Raw genomic sequence first — 19,338 nt, forward strand, 5'->3', positions numbered from 1 at the left:
GATGTTCACCTCCCCGTTCCAGCGGGCAGCGGAAGTAGTAGCTCCTCTTGAATCCGACAGCACGACGGTGTGGTGTCGATGGTGGTGGAGAAATCCGGCAGAGCTTCGCTTAAGCGTGCGGGATGTGGTGGAGGAGAGAGACCGCTAGGGTTTGGGGAGAGGGGCGCCGGCTAGGGCACCCTTGAGGGGTGCGGCCATGGTGGTGGCTTGAGTGGCTTAAGTGGCCGGCCAGCCCCTCTCTCCCCCTCTTTATATAGGTGGAGGCCCCAAGGTTTAGGTCAAAGAGTCCGAATAAGACCCCAACAAAACCTTCCAAGTGTCCAAACCTAGGGGGAGTGGGACTCCCCCTTTCCTTGGTGGGGTGGCCGGCCACCATGGTGGGGAGTCCACTTGGGACTCCTCCTCCCTTAGGTTGGCCGGCCAAGGTGGGTGGAGTCCCTCTGGGACTCCACCTTCCATCCTTATTTCTTCCGGACTTTTCTAGAACCTTCTAGAACCTTCCGTAGAACCTTCCGGATCATTTTAATTCACATAAAATGACATCCTATATATGAATCTTATTCTCCGGACCATTCCGGAACTCCTCGTGATGTCCGGGATCTCATCCGGGACTCCAAACAAATATTCGAACTCCATTCCATATTCAAGTTCTACCATTTCAACATCCAACTTTAAGTGTGTCACCCTACGGTTCGTGAACTATGCGGACATGGTTGAGTACTCACTCCGACCAATAACCAATAGCGGGATCCGGAGATCCATAATGGCTCCCACATATTCAACGATGACTTTAGTGATCGAATGAACCATTCACATACGATACCAATTCCCTTTGTCACGTGATATTTTACTTGTCCGAGGTTTGATCTTCGGTATCACTCTATACCTTGTTCATCCTCGTCTCCTGACAAGTACTCTTTACTCGTACCGTGGTATGTGGTCTCTTATGAACTTATTCATATGCTTGCAAGACATTAGACGACATTCCACCGAGAGGGCCCAGAGTATATCTATCCGTCATCGGGATGGACAAATCCCACTCGTTGATCCATATGCCTCAACTCATACTTTCCGGATACTTAATCCCACCTTTATAACCACCCATTTACGCGAGTGGCGTTTGATGTAATCAAAGTACCTTTCCGGTATAAGTGATTTACATGATCTCATGGTCATAAGGACTAGGTAACTATGTATCGAAAGCTTATAGCAAATAACTTAATGACGAGATCTTATGCTACGCTTAATTGGGTGTGTCCATTACATCATTCATACAATGATATAACCTTGTTATTAATAACATCCAATGTTCATGATTATGAAACTAATCATCCATTAATCAACAAGCTAGTTAAGAGGCATACTAGGGACTCTTTGTTTGTCTACATATCACACATGTACTAATGTTTCGGTTAATACAATTATAGCATGATATATAAACATTTATCATAAACATAAAGATATAAATAATAACCATTTTATTATTGCCTCTAGGGCATATCTCCTTCAGTCTCCCACTTGCACTAGAGTCAATAATCTAGTTTACATTTGTAAAGATATAACACCTTGGCCTTATGGTGCTTTATCATGTATTGCTCACGGGAGAGGTTTTTAGTCAACGGATCTGACACGCTCAGAAACGTATGTATTTTGTAATTCATTTGCGTCTCAACGCATCACTCATTTCCAAATGAGTCGGCATTAAATATGTTTGATCTTCTGGTGGAACCTTAATTCCGCTGTCTGAAATATGTCACTAATATTGTCACACACAATATAGCTTCAAAGTTCTGACTCTGTCGGAACTGCACCAAGTTCTCAAATAACCTCTTGACTTAACATCCTTTGTCATTGTCAAAATAATGACATACTCGCCTTCTTTTGTAGAATCCGTCACAATATTTAGAACTCTTCTAAATCTAGCATAGACAACTTCTAGCTCATTGTGCTACCTTTTAAACAACACTTAGTCTAATTTGAGATTGAAATTATATTTTATATGTGACAAAACCAATATCGGTGTAACACCTTACAGCGATTTGTTTGTCATTTCTTCATACAAAAAAATATATATATATCCTTAGTTCTTCTAAAGTACTCAAGGATATTCTTACTGTCGTCCAATGATCATCATATGAATCATTCTGGTATATTCTCATAACACTTTATAGCACATGATATTTGATTGTGTACATATTATTCGTGATCTATAATCACTCATGTGTTTTTACTTATTGAGTGTCAGATACACTCAAGTCTTGTTAAACCTTCACATGACAAGAACATTTTCTTAATATTTCTATATTGAACTACTTCAATATCCATCATATGTACTTTGACTTAAAATTATTTATGTGTTTCAATCTATCTTCATAGATCTTGACACTAAATTTGTTTCAGTCCATATCCTTTCATTGAAGTTAATTCTCAATGAAACCTTTTTAATCAAGTATATAATTACATCATTTATAACCAACTATATGTCACCTACATAAAGTATTATAAATATGTCTCAGCGCTCCCACTTAATTTCTTGCAAATACAAGCCTCTTCATCGTCTCTTGATGAAATCAAAAACTCTTTGACTATTTCATCTCGGTGAAGATTCCAACTCCGCGATACTCACTTCATCCAATTGAAGTTTGTATACCTATCTAGTATTCTACGGACGAGGCAAAACTCTTGGTTGTATCTTGTATACACCTTTACTACACACTTCGTTAAGTAATATATTTTGCCATCCTACTAGCATATCTCATAAAAGAAATATGTAGCGATTACTAGAATAATCCTCATAGACTATAAGCATTGCTACGGAAGATCTAATCTTATCGTAGTCAACTCTTTGAACTTTGTCGTAAACAACTTTTCGACAAGTCAAGCTTCTTCAAGGATATTTCATCCAAGTCCATCAATTCTATAGATCCATTTACTTTCAAAAAGTATTTATCTATCTTGGATTTCATGGCGTATAGCCATTTTAACGGAGTCAGGGCCCATCATAACTTCTTTGTTTGTAGTTGGTTTATCATTGTTCAAAATCAATTCTTTGTCCACAAATCATTTATTTGATCACAAAGTAAACCATACCTACAAGGTTCAATATGTACTTCGATCTCCATGACTAAAACACTTTGTAGTCATGGGAGCCATGATCGTTGTGGCCGCTTCCGAAACCAATTCCGATGCTGCGCTACTCTGATCATTATGCTCAGTTTCATAAACCTTATCAAATTATATTGTCCTCCCACTCAAATACTTCACTAGAAACAATTTCTCGGAAATAAGAAACATTGACAAACACTTTTGTCTTTGTCTCGTGGGAAGAATTCCCAATCAATTCTTTGGGATAACCAACAAAGACATTCATCCGATTTTGGTTGTAAACTTATTTACTTATGCTATGCATGCCAAAATTTAAGAAAAGACTATTAGGGTTTATACCCATGTCATAACTCGTATGATGTCATTTCAACGGATCATGATGACGCTCTATTCAGTGTAAAGCGGTAGTCTCTAAAGCATAATTCACAAAAATATAATGGCATTAATATTTTGTCTCATCATTGACCCAACTAGGTTTGGATACATCTCTCGGATACTTCATCATCACTATGATACTCCAAGAAATGTGAGTTGTAGAACAATTTCATAACTCTTTTAGATGTTCGCTAAAACTAGTAATTCAAATATTTCCACTATGATCCAATCATAGATATTTGAATTTTCTATTACGATGATTTCTACTTCATGCTGAAATTTATTTGAATCCATTCAAATGTTTCAAACTTCTTCCTTATTGAATATATCCACATATATATACTCAATTCATTGTTGAAAGTTTTCATGAAGTAGAAGAATCTCCCGCACACAACTATGCCCAGTGAACCACATACATCATCATGTATTTTTCCACTAAGTTAGTTGTCCGTTCAACTTTTGGCCTATGAACGGTATTTTAATCATTCTCTTTAGAAAAGATTTGCAAGCGCCAAATGATTCAAAAATCAAATGACTCCAAAAATCCATTTGCATGGAGTTCCTTCATGCGTTCCTTTCTAACATGACCTAAATGGCGGTTCCACAAATAAGTGGAATTCAAATCATTTGCCTTATGGCATTTTAGCGTCAGTTTTATGTATGTGTGTTTCACCATTAAGATTTATAATAACTTATCCATCGCACATGGAGTAATGTCATAATTTGAACAACTCATTGTTTTCATTTAACCAGAGCAAAATAACAATTATTAAGTTCTTTATTATAAATTCTAAGGGCTAGATAGAATGCCAACGACGAACACAATAACACTTTATTTTGTTCCAGACGTGCATTCCTGTCATATTCTTTGTCAGTCACTTAGGCCATTGAATTCTCGTATTGCGTTATTTTGTATGACACTTCATACCAACCAATATGGTACTAATACCCAAGAATTTCATTGTGTGACTTAACTAGGAATACAACCATAACATGTATATCATTTATATACACCTGAGCTAGACTTTCTAGTCTTTTCTTTCTTTTCGCCAAAATATCTTTTGCAGTTTCTCTTTTATCTTTCCTCATTATTCAGAAAAACACTTCAACATTAATAACTTCTAGGTTTGTTGGTCTAATACCAATAACCTTGAGGTTCTTATTTTGAAGTTGATCATCATATGATCAAAGTGTTCTAGATTTCACTATTAGTAACTTTGTAATATGATGAACAATTTCACTCATAATTTTATCCATCAATTCATAACAACTTTACGAGACCATGTCCGTACATGCTAGGCTCATAAAGTTTAACCTTAGTATTTTCATGTGCAAATCTGGCTTGCACCCGTTGTAAGCACACGTAGAATCTATAACACCCGATCATCACGTGATGCTTCGATACGACGAGTCTTAGCAACGGTGCATACTAAGGATGATAACTTCATGGATATGCAAATATTATTAGTGCCCCAATAGTTGGAGGATTGTGACGCTTTGGCGTCTTCAACCTTCATACATTCCCATAAAACTTATGAGTTTATGTAGTCTCACCAAATTTATATTCTATCATCTTGCAATAAGGTCTTAGATATCACATATATCTCATACCTTTGATTAATTCTGAAAACTAAATTTTCAGCTCCTTACTTTTCAAACAGATTTGAACTTCAAGTTTCACGGAGACAAGATAACTTTAGGTACTAATTGAAACCATAGCTCTTTGAATCAACAATGTGAGGTTTACTAAAAGTTTGCAATAGGACTTAATTAACTCTTGATTCTTTAACAATACGGTACCAATCCGTAAAGTTTCTTGTCAGATTTTAGCAGTATTTATATCTCAATTACAAGACTAGCGCATAGTAGTAAACGGATGCCAATACTACAAAATTAATTAAAAATACTACTCAGACTATGTTTATGATAATTAGTTCATGTTTTAATCTAATTACTAATGAACTCCCACTTAATACAACATCCCTCATAGTTGTTAAGTGGTACACGATCCAAATTCACTACACCAAAAACCGATCATCACGTGAGATGATGTAGCTTCAATGGTGAACATCAACATGTTGATCATATCATCCATATGACTCGTGTTCAACCTTTCGGTTTCCGTTGTCCCGAGGCCATGTCTGTACATGCTAGGCTCGTCAAGCAAACCCAAGTATTCTGCGTGTGCAACATGGCTTACACCCGTTGTATGTGAATCGTTGAATCTATCACATCCGATCATCACGAGATGCTTCGAAACGACGAACTGTACAACGGTGCATACTAGGGGAGAACACTTTATTATCTTGATATTAATGTGAGGGATCATCTTATAATGCTACCGTCGCGATCTAAGCAAAATAAGATGCATAAAAGGATTAACATCACATGCAGTTCATATGTGATATGATATGGCCCTTTTGTCTTTGCGCCTTCGATCTTCATCTCTAAAGCATGGACATGATCTCCATCATCAACGGGCATGATCTCCATCATCGTCGGCGTAGCGTCAAGGTCCATGGCGCCGTCTTCATGGTTGTTCACCTCATGTAGCAACTATTACAACTACTTTGAAATACTACTCAACATGAAATTTAAAGACAACCATAAGGCTCCTGCCGGTTGCCACAATACAATAATGATCATCTCATACATATTCATCATCACATCATGGCCATATCACATCACCAAACCCTGCAAAAACAAGTTAGACGTCTCTAATTTGGTTTGCATATTTTACTTGGTTTAGGGTTTTCGAGTAAGATCTAATCTACCTACGAACATGAACCACAACGGTGATACTAGTGTTGTCAATAGAAGAGTAAGTTGAATCTTCACTATAGTAGGAGAGACGAGACACCCGCAAAGCCTCTTATGCAATACAAGTTGCATGTCGAACGAGGAGCAAGTCTCATGAACGCGGTCATGTAAAGTTAGCCCGAGCCGCTTCATCCCACTATGCCACAAAGATGCAAAGTACTCAAACTAAAGACAACAAGAGCATCAACGCCCACAAAACCATTGTGTTCTACTCGTGCAACCATCTATGCATAGACACGAATCTGATACCACTGTAGGAGAACGTTGCATAGAAAACAAAAAATTTCCTACCGCGAACACGCAATCCAAGCCAAGATGCAATCTAGAAGACGGTAGCAACGAGGGGGTATCGAGTCTCACCCTTGAAGAGATTCCAAAGCCTACAAGATGAGGCTCTTGTTGCTGGGGTAGACGTTCACTTGCCGCTTGCAAAAGCGCGTAGAAGATCTTGATCACGATCGCTTCCGGCGCCACGAACGGGCAGCACCTCCGTACTCGGTCACACGTTCGGTTGTTGATGAAGACGACGTTCACCTCCCCGTTCCAGCGGGCAGCGGAAGTAGTAGCTCCTCTTGAATCCGACAGCACGATGGTGTGGTGTCGATGGTGGTGGAGAAATCCGGCAGAGCTTCGCTTAAGCGTGCGGGATGTGGTGGAGGAGAGAGACCGCTAGGGTTTGGGGAGAGGGGCGCCGGCTAGGGCACCCTTGAGGGGTGCGGCCATGGTGGTGGCTTGAGTGGCTTGAGTGGCCGGCCAGCCCCTCTCTCCCCCTCTTTATATAGGTGGAGGCCCCAAGGTTTAGGTCAAAGAGTCCGAATAAGACCCCAACAAAACCTTCCAAGTGTCCAAACCTAGGGGGAGTGGGACTCCCCCCTTTCCTTGGTGGGGTGGCCGGCCACCATGGTGGGGAGTCCACTTGGGACTCCTCCTCCCTTAGGTTGGCCGGCCAAGGTGGGTGGAGTCCCTCTGGGACTCCACCTTCCATCCTTATTTCTTCCGGACTTTTCTAGAACCTTCTAGAACCTTCCGTAGAACCTTTCGGATCATTTTAATTCACATAAAATGACATCCTATATATGAATCTTATTCTCCGGACCATTCCGGAACTCCTCGTGATGTCCGGGATCTCATCCGGGACTCCAAACAAATATTCGAACTCCATTCCATATTCAAGTTCTACCATTTCAACATCCAACTTTAAGTGTGTCACCCTACGGTTCGTGAACTATGCGGACATGGTTGAGTACTCACTCCGACCAATAACCAATAGCGGGATCTGGTTATCCATAATGGCTCCCACATATTCAACGATGACTTTAGTGATCGAATGAACCATTCACATACGATACCAATTCCCTTTGTCACGTGATATTTTACTTGTCCGAGGTTTGATCTTCGGTATCACTCTATACCTTGTTCATCCTCGTCTCTCGACAAGTACTCTTTACTCGTACCGTGGTATGTGGTCTCTTATGAACTTATTCATATGCTTGCAAGACATTAGACGACATTCCACCGAGAGGGCCCGGAGTATATCTATCCGTCATCGGGATGGACAAATCCCACTGTTGATCCATATGCCTCAACTCATACTTTCCGGATACTTAATCCCACCTTTATAACCACCCATTTACGCAGTGGCGTTTGATGTAATCAAAGTACCTTTCCGGTATAAGTGATTTACATGATCTCATGGTCATAAGGACTAGGTAACTATGTATCGAAAGCTTATAGCAAATAACTTAATGACGAGATCTTATGCTACGCTTAATTGGGTGTGTCCATTACATCATTCATACAATGATATAACCTTGTTATTAATAACATCCAATGTTCATGATTATGAAACTAATCATCCATTAATCAACAAGCTAGTTAAGAGGCATACTAGGGACTCTTTGTTTGTCTACATATCACACATGTACTAATGTTTCGGTTAATACAATTATAGCATGATATATAAACATTTATCATAAACATAAAGATATAAATAATAACCATTTTATTATTGCCTCTAGGGCATATCTCCTTCAGTCATACCGACAAGAGAAACTATTGTTTCTCCGGTAAGCCTTAGATTAGAGCATGTTCCTTGCTACATCAAAAATGCATTTTATTTACTTCTCTTCTAAGGTCGTTTGCGAGTTCATTCAACGTACTCACTGGCATTATTGTTTTGGCTATTTACTTGATCAGTCTTGGAAGAGTACAATGATCAAGAAGGATCCGATAACATCTATGCGAAGTAGGAGCATTCTCCCAGTCAGCTGCACGTATGATTAAGGCTTGACTTGTGCATCATGATGCTTTTGTTTGAAGTATTTCCGCTGCATTAGAGTTGAACTACTCCTTCATGATTGTTGTGTAAGACTATGTAATACATTTGTTCAGTATGCAATGGATGATGTAATCCGGTACCAGTTCGATTATGTGTTCACGGCACACTGATCATAGGATCATGAATGTGTAGGCATAACAAGGTGGTTCGGACTACTAAGTCGGGGGGGGGGAAGAAAGTGTGTTCATCGGTTATTTGGTAATTATCTTAAATCCCGCCCTTATTAAACACATGAACCTGATTTTTTTACATCGTCTAGGTTTTTACACGTTGGAACCAAGGTAACAAATCCATGATTCAACATTTTTTAATCCATTTCATGAAGATAAAATTATCCAATCTTTAAGAAAATTTTAATACAATACAAAAGGCCCGACAAAGTCAGCTGGAAATCCATGTAGCTATGGTGATTCATTATCTTCCATACCAGACACCACTTATTAAATTTCTTCAAGTGTGAAAAGAGAAACTAAAAAAATTCTTGCAATATCATCAATGTTGTCAATCCCTTCCTAAGACCGGAAAACATTTGTCCCTATAGGATGCCTAATGTGCATCTTCAAATTTTCTATCAAGTGATCACCTCATCACCTTTCATTAAACTAACAATTATGTTTATATTCAAGTCTCCCATTAGTTTTAGCTTGGAGAAACTTTGTATTTGAATCTCCTTCATTGATTTCAACTTCTTTAATTAGCCCGTTCATCCCACTTCGCATCTTTCTATCTAAGAAACCATGCAATTTGTTCTATCATGTGTCATACCCATTCAAACAACTAGATGATGCCCCGCGCGTTGCTGCGGAAATTTTATAATACAAATCTATTAAATTAAGTGTTGGAAACAAATAAATATGCAGAAAATGAATTTAACATAATATATATTCAGAACCTAAAACTCTTCACCTTTGCCAGGCTTGATCAAGAACATGACAACAAAATTATGAGGATATTCATTTTCTCACATCTGTGCTTACCACATGATTATATGAGCACCCGGCTCTCTATGGCCATATGTCAACTTCGAAAGTGTGTCTATAACATGATCAACCATGTAGTGCTTTCTTGACGAAACCTGAGAGCGTTAGATCTATATGTATGCCGAAAATGTTGTAGGGGTGATGCATACTAATTAACTTACCTGCTTAAGCAAAAAAATTGTAAAAGCAAAGAGACAACCGGCCCTGGAATCAAATAGTTGTAAGCCATTAAACATCAATAAGAATTCAGGTGCAGGTAGGTACAGAAAATTGTGCTGAAATGTGTAAGTACCCCATAGATCGAGATTTGACACATGAGAATGTATATCTTTCAGAAAGAGATGAAAGTGTATGTCATAGGTAGATAAAAAAAGCTGAGTTTCTGTTACCAATCACATACTCAGGCATAGTTCGGTATGCAAGGCACACTGTATAAATCAGTTCGCAAGCAAGGAATGCACGCTCACCAATTAGAATTAGGAGGTAATGCTTTTTTGACTTGGTCGAGGGGCAATCGAGCTTGATCTTGGAGGTATGCAGCATGACGATGGCGCTGATGAGACGGCGATGTGTAGTGGGAACTTGAAGAGACATGATGAAAAAATATACATTTGTTCATGATGACACAATTAACAAAATCTTTGGCATCAGAAATCTAACTGGCGTTACATACCTTTTTTTCCCACGATGTACAATGTCTCGCTGAGGAAAAAAAAAAGAGAGTATAGTGCACATAATAAAATAAAATTTTGCATATATGTGTAACACAAAAGATCACTAATTTGTATAATCAACACTCGGCAAATGGTGTAAATTCAATCCGTATGGTGTAAACTCAATATGTCACCATATCAGGTAATTAGCTAGAATTGTGTGCTAATTATTATCTTGGAGTGTAGATACTTGCAAATTTGGAAGAAAATTAAAGATATACCTGATATGGTGATAAGTATAAGTGATAAAGATGCATGTCTCTTTCAGTTTGTAACTGTGATTGTAACCTGTTGAGATGGTCATATATATCAAAAAGCTTTGTCAGTATAATACTGCAGTTGAGTAGAAAACGTGTATGTATATTCTGAATAATTAATTATGTCAAACAAATATCAATGATATTTCTCATTGAGCATATCTGGTACAGACCATAAAAATCACAATGAGGGCACCTTATTTACCTGCTCCTTTATATCTCCACCTTCTTCAGATCAAAATTGAAGAAGACCATTGAATGATGGGTGGTTTGCTTCGAGACGAGCATGGGTTCAGTTCTTTGTCGTCCTGAAACGCGCAGCTACGGCAACCAATCGATCTGCACGGATATGGGGGCGGACAGTCAGATTCGGTTTGAGGAGCCCTTTGGCAGATGCCGCATTACAGGCTTCTGCCTGATACGAGTGTGCCATAAAAATCAACAATATAGGAGCTGCTGAGTTTACTCACTGAAGAATCCCACAAGCTTCTGCAGATTTTGAAACACCCTCGTATATATTTGGAATACATTATGTAAATCACGTTAATTCCAGCTTGCACTCCTTGTCGGATGTAAGAAATAAATAAATCATCTAGACCTGCAGCAAAAAAAGTATGTCCAGATTGCTTGTTCAAAGCTCAAAAGGTAGCAACGGCTGGCCTTGTGTTAATGGATGCAGGCAATGGTTGAATTAGCAGAGGGGATACGGACGGCGGGACTCAGGAGGCCAACCGAGAGGGGAGGTTCACGCCAATATATTGGTGTTCTGGGGCATACCACTAATCTCGTTGGATATGGTTGGAGAAGAAAGAGCATAGGAAGAGCAGGAGCCCTGGCCAGAGAGGAGAGGAAGAGCATAATATGGCTTTATCAATCATGGACCTATCAGTTATATATGATCTGTTTTCCTCTGTATTCATTTCTTGTGGAAATAGTGGGGTAGACGAAGAGGGAAAGTAGGAGATGAAGAGAAAGTGCGTTAGGAGGAGGTGAATCGAACAGTTTCGTGGGGGTCCATAAACAGAACGTATGGAACCGAACGCGCAGTTTTTTCTTTTTGATTAGGTGGCAGATTTGTCTAGGTGGCAAGATAGGATTAGTCCTTGATGCTTGATGAGGTGGACACCTTGCATGTTGAAAGAATTCAACTTAGTGGGTTGCTCCTATTTAGATATTATAGATAGCTTCAATTCTCTCAAACAACTTAACTTTTTTATGTTTTATACTGACTAGCAACTATCCTCGTTTTTTTACTCCATCCACTTAAAACCTTTCTCGGTTTTCTCGACTTGGTGTGCCATACATCTAGACTAGCTTGTTATGGGTTAATTCCAATCCTAACCATAATGTCACGAAAACATTATTCATTAACCAAGCATTCTTGAATCTAAAAGGGGAATCCTGGATCACCATATCACCAGCTTTCCAAAAGAAGGGGAGCACGATCAGACAACCTTTTTCTATAGATGTAACCAAAGTCAAGGGAAATTGTTCCTCCAAATCCAGTGATATTAAAATCCTAGGTACCTTTTCAAAGATGGGCACCACATGATTGTAACTCCAAGTGAAAGCCCTCCTATAAGATTTAATTCCATATGTATATCTATGCTCAATAATTGCATTAAGCATAAAAGTACGAGTAGACATACCACATACCATATATTTATCCTATCATTTCCTAATTATATGAAAATCCACGTCAGTCTAAAGTGGCAATTTGAAAGATGAACACATATTAGATAATTTAGCCAAGAACGCTATGTTTGTTCTTGTTGTGCATCTTTCTTCACTTTTGAAGCTTCACAGCTCCTAACTTTGGTAGGCATCGTGTGAAGAATTTTTCAAAGAATTGCCAAGTTGTGAATAAGCACCTTTGAACACTTAAAATTCAGTAAAAACAACGACATTTTTGGTACATGGGTAAGGGTGTAATTCTAATAAATATAAACCGACTAAAATAAAACGAAATGGCATATAAGAACATGTCGATTTTGTGCATTGAGCAATTATTTTTCTAGTGCCATTTTTCTCCCTTTGTATGATCCATTGTGAAGGTGGAATATATTTATATATCCACCTTTTAGTAATACAAATGAGTTTAGCAACTGGTTTTAGCAGAACCAGGACAAGTTTGGCAATTATGACTATGCAAAATTAACATGATCTTTGATAAGATGAAATTTCCATCTCAAATGCACTTCATTACTTGTTTATTTGAGAAGTTGATCGGAACGGGGTTGCCAGTTTGCCAGAAAGGTGATTAGTCAATTGGAGTACACAGTACAGATGACAGTCCAGGCTCCAGACTGGTGCTCATCCGCAATTGCTTATTTGGTCTTTGATGAATTTATTTGGCCGGGTACAAGGAGCGGCGTAGTTCTTGGAACGGGACAAGTTTCAGAGTTGCAAGTCTGTTATTAGCATCCAAACGCATGCAATTCTTCCAGTCCAATGCCAATTCCTCAATTTGGTGTCCATCCATGCATCAAACCTTTTTATTATGAAACTAAGAAAGTTATACTATGAGTCCAATTCACAAACTTGTAAGTTTGGATCAATTACAACACCAGTAATACACGACATCAGATCGGAACAGCAGCAGATCTACCCATCAGCCCCAGCCTGCCGGACCAGCAAAACCATCTGCACAGAGATCTGGAAACACGAATCTAAACGCACGTCCCCAGAGCCAATTCCGGCGCTAGCCAGGCTGTCAGAAGATGAGATCCGACGACGGTTCCCAGAACGCCTCCGGCGACGGCGGCGGCGGCAGGAACACGACGCACCTGGCCGCGGCCATCCTCCGCCTGAGCGGGTACCGCCCCACGCCGCACATGCCCCTCGTGGACCCCGCCAGGAAGTGCGGCACGGCGTCTTGCCGCTGCTGCGGCTCCGCCGGCGCGGGGGACGGAGGGGCGGACGGGAGCGAGAGGCGCGCCGCCGCCGCCGACGAACGGAGGGAGCGGGCGACGATCCTGGAGTCCCGCAGCCGCGCGAGCGCGCCGGGGCGGAGGAACCGGCCGTGGCTCGGGCGCTCCTCCTCTCTGCGCGGGGCGGCGCGGGCGCGGCGGTCCATGGCCGGTAGGGAGGCGCGGGGGAGAGCTTCGTCGCGGGCTTTTGCGCCGTGGAGGTGTGAACGCGCGCGGTCTGGGAGGATTGGCGGGGGACGGGTAGGAGATTTAATACGGAATGGGAGCGGGACGGAGCGAGCAGTGGAGGGAAACCATGGCGGGAACGGGAAAACGGGGAGGGAAATTGGAGAAGGAGACGAAACCATTTGGACACACGGCGCTGGTACAGCTGTACGAGTGACGTGTCACTGACATGTGTCATGTGTGCGTGGCCCGTGGCATCTCCAGCGGAAATGCGTCTGGCACCACTGCGGGGCGACGCAAAGTGATCGGCCATCCGGGAGACGCAAAACTTGCCCAAATATGCGTCTGGGATGCGTATCTGCGGACGCTGCGCAGACGCGGAAAGTGTCCGTTCGCGTCTGGCGGACGTTTTGTCTGACCCACCTGGCTGTGACTCAGCGTCGATGCGTTTTCTCTGCCAGTACTGGCGCCGAGGCGTCGCTTCGGCAGTCTGCAGCCGCGTAAATGGCGATGCCTCGCATAGCGCGCGGCCGTCGCCTACCTCTGCGCACGAAGTAATGGCGTTGCCACGTGTGTCGCGGCCGTCACCCTGCCTCTGATCTATATAAACAGGGGTGGACAGCATCTCATCTCCTCCCCGCAAAAACCCTAGCCGCCGCACAACCTCCGCAGTAGCGCCGCTGCCGCTCAAACTCCGCTGTAGCCACCATGAGCAAAGCCGGCCGCGGCCAGGTTGCCGCGCCTCCACCTCCACCTACACCTCCCACTCCACCTCCCCCGGCCTTGAGCTCGGACGAGGAGTTCGACTCCGACGACAGCACGGGGCGACCTCCTCGACCCGGTCAGGGACGCCAAGGCCTTGGCACTCGCGGAGAAGGAAGCAGAGGAGGAGCGGGCGGGCCACGCGACGTTGGACGCCGAGCTGGAACAGCGCAGGCTGGCGGCCGCCGCAGCCGCAGAGGACTCCGACTCCGAGATATCTTGGTCTTCCGATGACCCTGATGCGCCTACGCTGGAGGAGAGGGCGGCGGAGCAGAGGGCTATCGTCGAGACTTTCAAGACGCTCAAAGACGACGCCGCGAACGCGAGGCTGGAGCAGTGCTTGCAAGAGGACGCGGCGGCGCACCGAGCCATAGCAGCCGCACGGGAGGCGGCGGAGAAGCAGGCGATGGAGCGACGCAACGACGGTGCCGGCCCGTCCGGAAGCAAGTAGTCTAGTCTTCTAGATCTACATTGTATAGTTTTTATGCATTTAAATGTACTACTTTTTATATTTTTAAATGCGTTGCAAATCTAAAAATGGGTCGCCCCGGTGGGAGCACACCCAGACGCAAACAGACGCGCGGATAAAATATGTCTGCGGGACGATGCAAACGGACGCTCGCGACCACTGTTGGGCGTCCGAAATGCGTCGCCCCGTTGGAGATGTCCTAAGACACAAAATTTTGGCTACAAATTAGATTTTTTCAGTATTGTAGACACCATGGTTGGCGGCTTACAAAGAGGTATATATAGTGGTGGTAGCCTAGTCAATGATGATCCACTCCTCGTTCCACTCATCATAAGTTAGCATTTATATAAATTTGGATCACATTATAAGAGGGTCTCCAGTCTGAGGCTCCAAATTGCGCACAGACATACTCTCGCCCGACACAAATTGCGGACACACTCAGACATTTGGGAGAGGTATGGAGGTAGTTACCCGGCGACATGCCTCAAACTTGACTTTTTTCGAGCTAGACATTATCACGAACCTGTGAGGGACTGTTGCGCCGGTGCCATGCTCCTGTTAGCACTCCAGGGGTAGGGTTTCCAGGTGTCATCATCGAGACGTAGCACCAGCCACGCGTCGGGGTTGTAATGGCTCACACCGTTGGAGTTGACCCCGCAGGTGATGCCCTGTCGTTCGACGTACCTGGTGACCTTTAGCTTGGCAGATCGCGTCCCGAATACGGACAGCTTGGCCGGGATGCGGTCAAGGACGGCCTTGGACAGGTGGAACACGGACGCCAGCACGCCAGTCGCGACGAGCCCCAGTGTGATGGCGTCGTCCATGGGCATCAGCGGGGCCGCAACGTCCACATCGGCAGATTGTTGAGGCATGTTAGGCCTAAAAGTTTTCGCCTAGAGCTAAACGATAGAATGTCCGGCTAAGGCCAAAAATTTGTTGCCTTGATGCTAGGGTGGAAATATTCTGGCCTACACTGACACGTCCTCGTGCACCCTCGACGCCAGAGACGATACGCCGCAGCTCGCGTCGAAGGAGGCTGGTCGGAACTGCGATACGCAAGATAATCCGGTTGGCGCATTTTAAGACCCAAAGCCCCGGTTCCTTCGTAGGGACCTGTCGGAGGTCCTGATGACTATGTGCTGAACTTGGCCCGATTAGACCGCTCCAAGCTCGATCTCAAGCAAAATCTAGGCGAAGTCGCCAAAGAATGGAAGCAGAGACAAGGGTTTGAGGAGGCAAAAGGTAGATATATTGATGTTTGACGATTGCGTGCTTAATTTCAATCGGATGTCAAACTTTCGTACAAGTTTTGAACATCTCTTTACATGTTTTGAGCATCTCTTTACATGTTTACAAGGTGGAAACATGATCTAACTCTAACTTTAAACTAGGTAAGTCTTCATCCGGCTTCGTACTGGATCCGGATCCAAATATCCATGCTTACTCTTGTTTAGAGACGCCTTGATCATTTAGTGTTGGATTCAAACTTTCCTTCGTATTCATGCTTGAGACACATAGATTCTGGTATTTGGGCATCTGCCAACTATTGTCTGGTCAATGTTGACCAATTTTTTGCCTTAAACCTAAGTTGACCAAAAACTGCCTTGGAGGTAAAAAGGGCCCATGACCCTCCTAGGACCTTAGGTGATCATAATCCCACCTAGGGACCAAGGTGGTCGGAAATCCGCCTTGAACCCATGATATCCTAGGATCCTCCTAGGACCTTAGGTAGTCATGATTCCACCATGGGACCAAGGTGGAAAATAATATGGCTTGGTCCTAAGGTGGCTTCAATTGGCTTTCCTTCCTGTCACGACTCTTGGATTTCTTCAAGGTCATGCACCTTCTTTCCTCGTCAAGTTGGCTTAGGCCTAAGGTGGCAAAATCCGCCTTGGACCTAAGATGACCAAATCCTCCACGGATCCTCCTTGAGGCTAAGGTGTACCCGGATCCGCCTTACTCTTCAATTTGGCTCAAATCCAGACACGTCCATCTAGCATCTTTAGCTTCAACAGGTCCAGCTTGTTTGACCGACCAGTGGCCCATAGTGGGTGGTAATATATGTCCCCTGTTTCTGGCATAGCTTGCGTGCCAAAAAAAAAATATGTGTAGAGCTTGTATAAGGGCGATGTTCAAGCTCATCAACCATTTTCTACTAAGGACGATATGTGTATATTGGCCGTTTTGAGTGTTTAGGAGGATTTCCACACACTTGGGTGAAATGTCTTCATGTATTTTCCATTGATAGCGCGAGGAAGCATGTTTCCCTTCATATATTTCACTAAATACGAGTTGCCGGGTACGATCCTCGTGATCCATAGAGGCCCTTTCTAGCTAGGTGACCACTTGTCAAATTTCCAGCTTCTAGAATCAATTGGCAGGATAGTTTTCTAGACCAAGTCTCCAACTTGGAATTCTTTAAGTCGAACCTTCTTGTTGTATTTTTAGCCACACACAACTTTTCCTTCTCAATGGCATGTAAGGACACCAGGCATCTATTGGCCACTTCGTCGATGTTGTCCACCATGAGATCGTGGTAGTCTTTAGCCGATAAATCATTATGATGAGCAAACCTTAGGGCGGCTAGATTCACCTTTACAAGTAAGACGATGTCTCGTCCGTAGACTAACTCAAAGGGAATAACTTTGGTTTCTCCATGCCTTGAGATTATATGATCCCACAATGCCTCTGATAACACCTCATGCCACCACCTTCAATGAGCCTCAATTTTCTTCTTGATGAGCTTGATCAAAACTTTGTTGGTAGACTCGGCGTGTCGATTGGCTTGGTCGTAGTAAGGAGATGAACGGAGCATCTTGGTCCCATGGGATTCGGCAAACTACTTGACCTCCTTGGCCATGAAAGATGTGCGGTATGTCGAACCGATGAACAATGTGCTTGCATATAAACTGGATCACCTCCTTGTGGGTTCTATTTTTGAGAGGTACTGATTTAGACCATTTAGTAAAGTAATCGGTGACCACCAATATGAACAGATGCCCCTTTGATGTAGCCGGGTGGATCATGCCAGTAAAATCAAGCACCCATCCTCGGAAAGGCCACAGTTTTATTATAAGATTAGGCATAGAAGTCGGAGCCAGCTGAATGTCGCCAAACTCTTGGCACACTTTGCACTCCCTTGTAGTATGTGAAGCAATCATTAATCATAGTCGAACAGTAAAATACGGCTCGCCATAACATCCATTTCATCTTTTGGGCCGACTGGCCGTCGTGTTCTTCTCGCATGGCGGCTCTAGCTTGGTCTTCACCCAAGAATTTCAAGAGCAAACTGTCAACGTTTCGGCGATACGGGTCATCAATCATCATCGACCAATGTATATTTAATAGTCATTTGTCGGAACAGCATTATCCGTTTTCTGGCTTGGACCTATAGATAGGTGATAACGGGCTTCCTCCAGTCGGCGATCTTGCTGCTGTTGGATCCCCTACCATCACCTGAATCATCGGTTAAACTGGATTTATGAATGTCTTCGGAAATTTCAATGCCAACCAAATCAGCAACAGCAGGCAAGGCGGATCTTCGAAGGTCTTCGGATATTTCATTGTCAACCGAGTTAGCGGGCAAGGTGGATCCTTTCCATGCAAGGGGTATTTTCTCCAGCCGGTCTAGAAAGCAAATCGGCCATGTGCACGTCGGCTTCCTTGAAGTTAGCAGAAGAAAGCATCAGCTTTTTCGATATGAAGAAAATGCCCCGAGTAAGGTGTTTTGGAACATGGGAGCATATGCTCCCTATATTTTGAAATGCATCTTACACATATTTTAAATTTCAAAAAAATTGAAACAAAAAATTCGCACATACATCTTCACGTGCTAAGCGCTCACAAAGTCGTTTCATAAAAAATAAACTTATCATGTGACGTGTGTAAAAAAGACAAAATTTAGTGCTAAAAACAATGTTTTTCACAGGATAAGTTTTCTCTTTTTTACATAGGCTACAAAAAAATATTATTTTTTCGTGAAACTTGACGCACACGCATATATTATGGAGATGTACATGTAGAATTTTTTGTCAAATTTTTTTCACACTTCAAAATATGTTTTCTTGGTAGAGGGAGCATACGCACCCGGGAGCCGAATTGAATTTCTGCCCGAGTAACGTGATATGTGGATGCTTGTTGTGTCAACTCACTGCTTGCATGTTGCGAAACCAAAAGTTCACCGGTGGTAACCCGAACCACTGACGGGCCAAAAAAAATCGTGAGCGGTAGCTCATGAACTAGTCTCCGCGATGCGTACCAGTGACACACTAAATAAAAATCCGTTGTTGGTTTTTCCTTTGGGGCCTGACCTAGGGGCTGAAAAAATCGGTGACAGTGGACTATTGCTGGGGGTCACAGATGTAGGATGTCGCTTGTTCTTCTCAAAAACTAGTGATACTTGTTTTGCTTGATTGTCACTAGTT

General features: G+C 42.8%; 1 protein-coding gene across 1 annotated transcript; it reads right to left on the minus strand.

Annotated features, from left to right (window-relative positions):
• Positions 1 to 13,301: 13,301 nt before the first annotated feature.
• LOC124689140 lies at positions 13,302 to 13,664 on the minus strand. The gene has a single exon (XM_047222722.1). The coding sequence runs from the start codon at positions 13,662 to 13,664 to the stop codon at positions 13,302 to 13,304; it is 363 nt and encodes a 120-aa protein (XP_047078678.1).
• Between the last annotated feature and the right edge of the window lie 5,674 nt (positions 13,665 to 19,338).

This window comes from Lolium rigidum, chromosome 2, assembly GCF_022539505.1.
Source record: "Lolium rigidum isolate FL_2022 chromosome 2, APGP_CSIRO_Lrig_0.1, whole genome shotgun sequence".
NCBI classification, from domain to species: Eukaryota; Viridiplantae; Streptophyta; class Magnoliopsida; order Poales; family Poaceae; genus Lolium; species Lolium rigidum.

Bases quoted from the DNA above. Each gene is read 5' to 3' on its own strand.
- LOC124689140 (XM_047222722.1), bottom strand. From the start codon at position 13,664: ATGGACCGCCGCGCCCGCGCCGCCCCGCGCAGAGAGGAGGAGCGCCCG.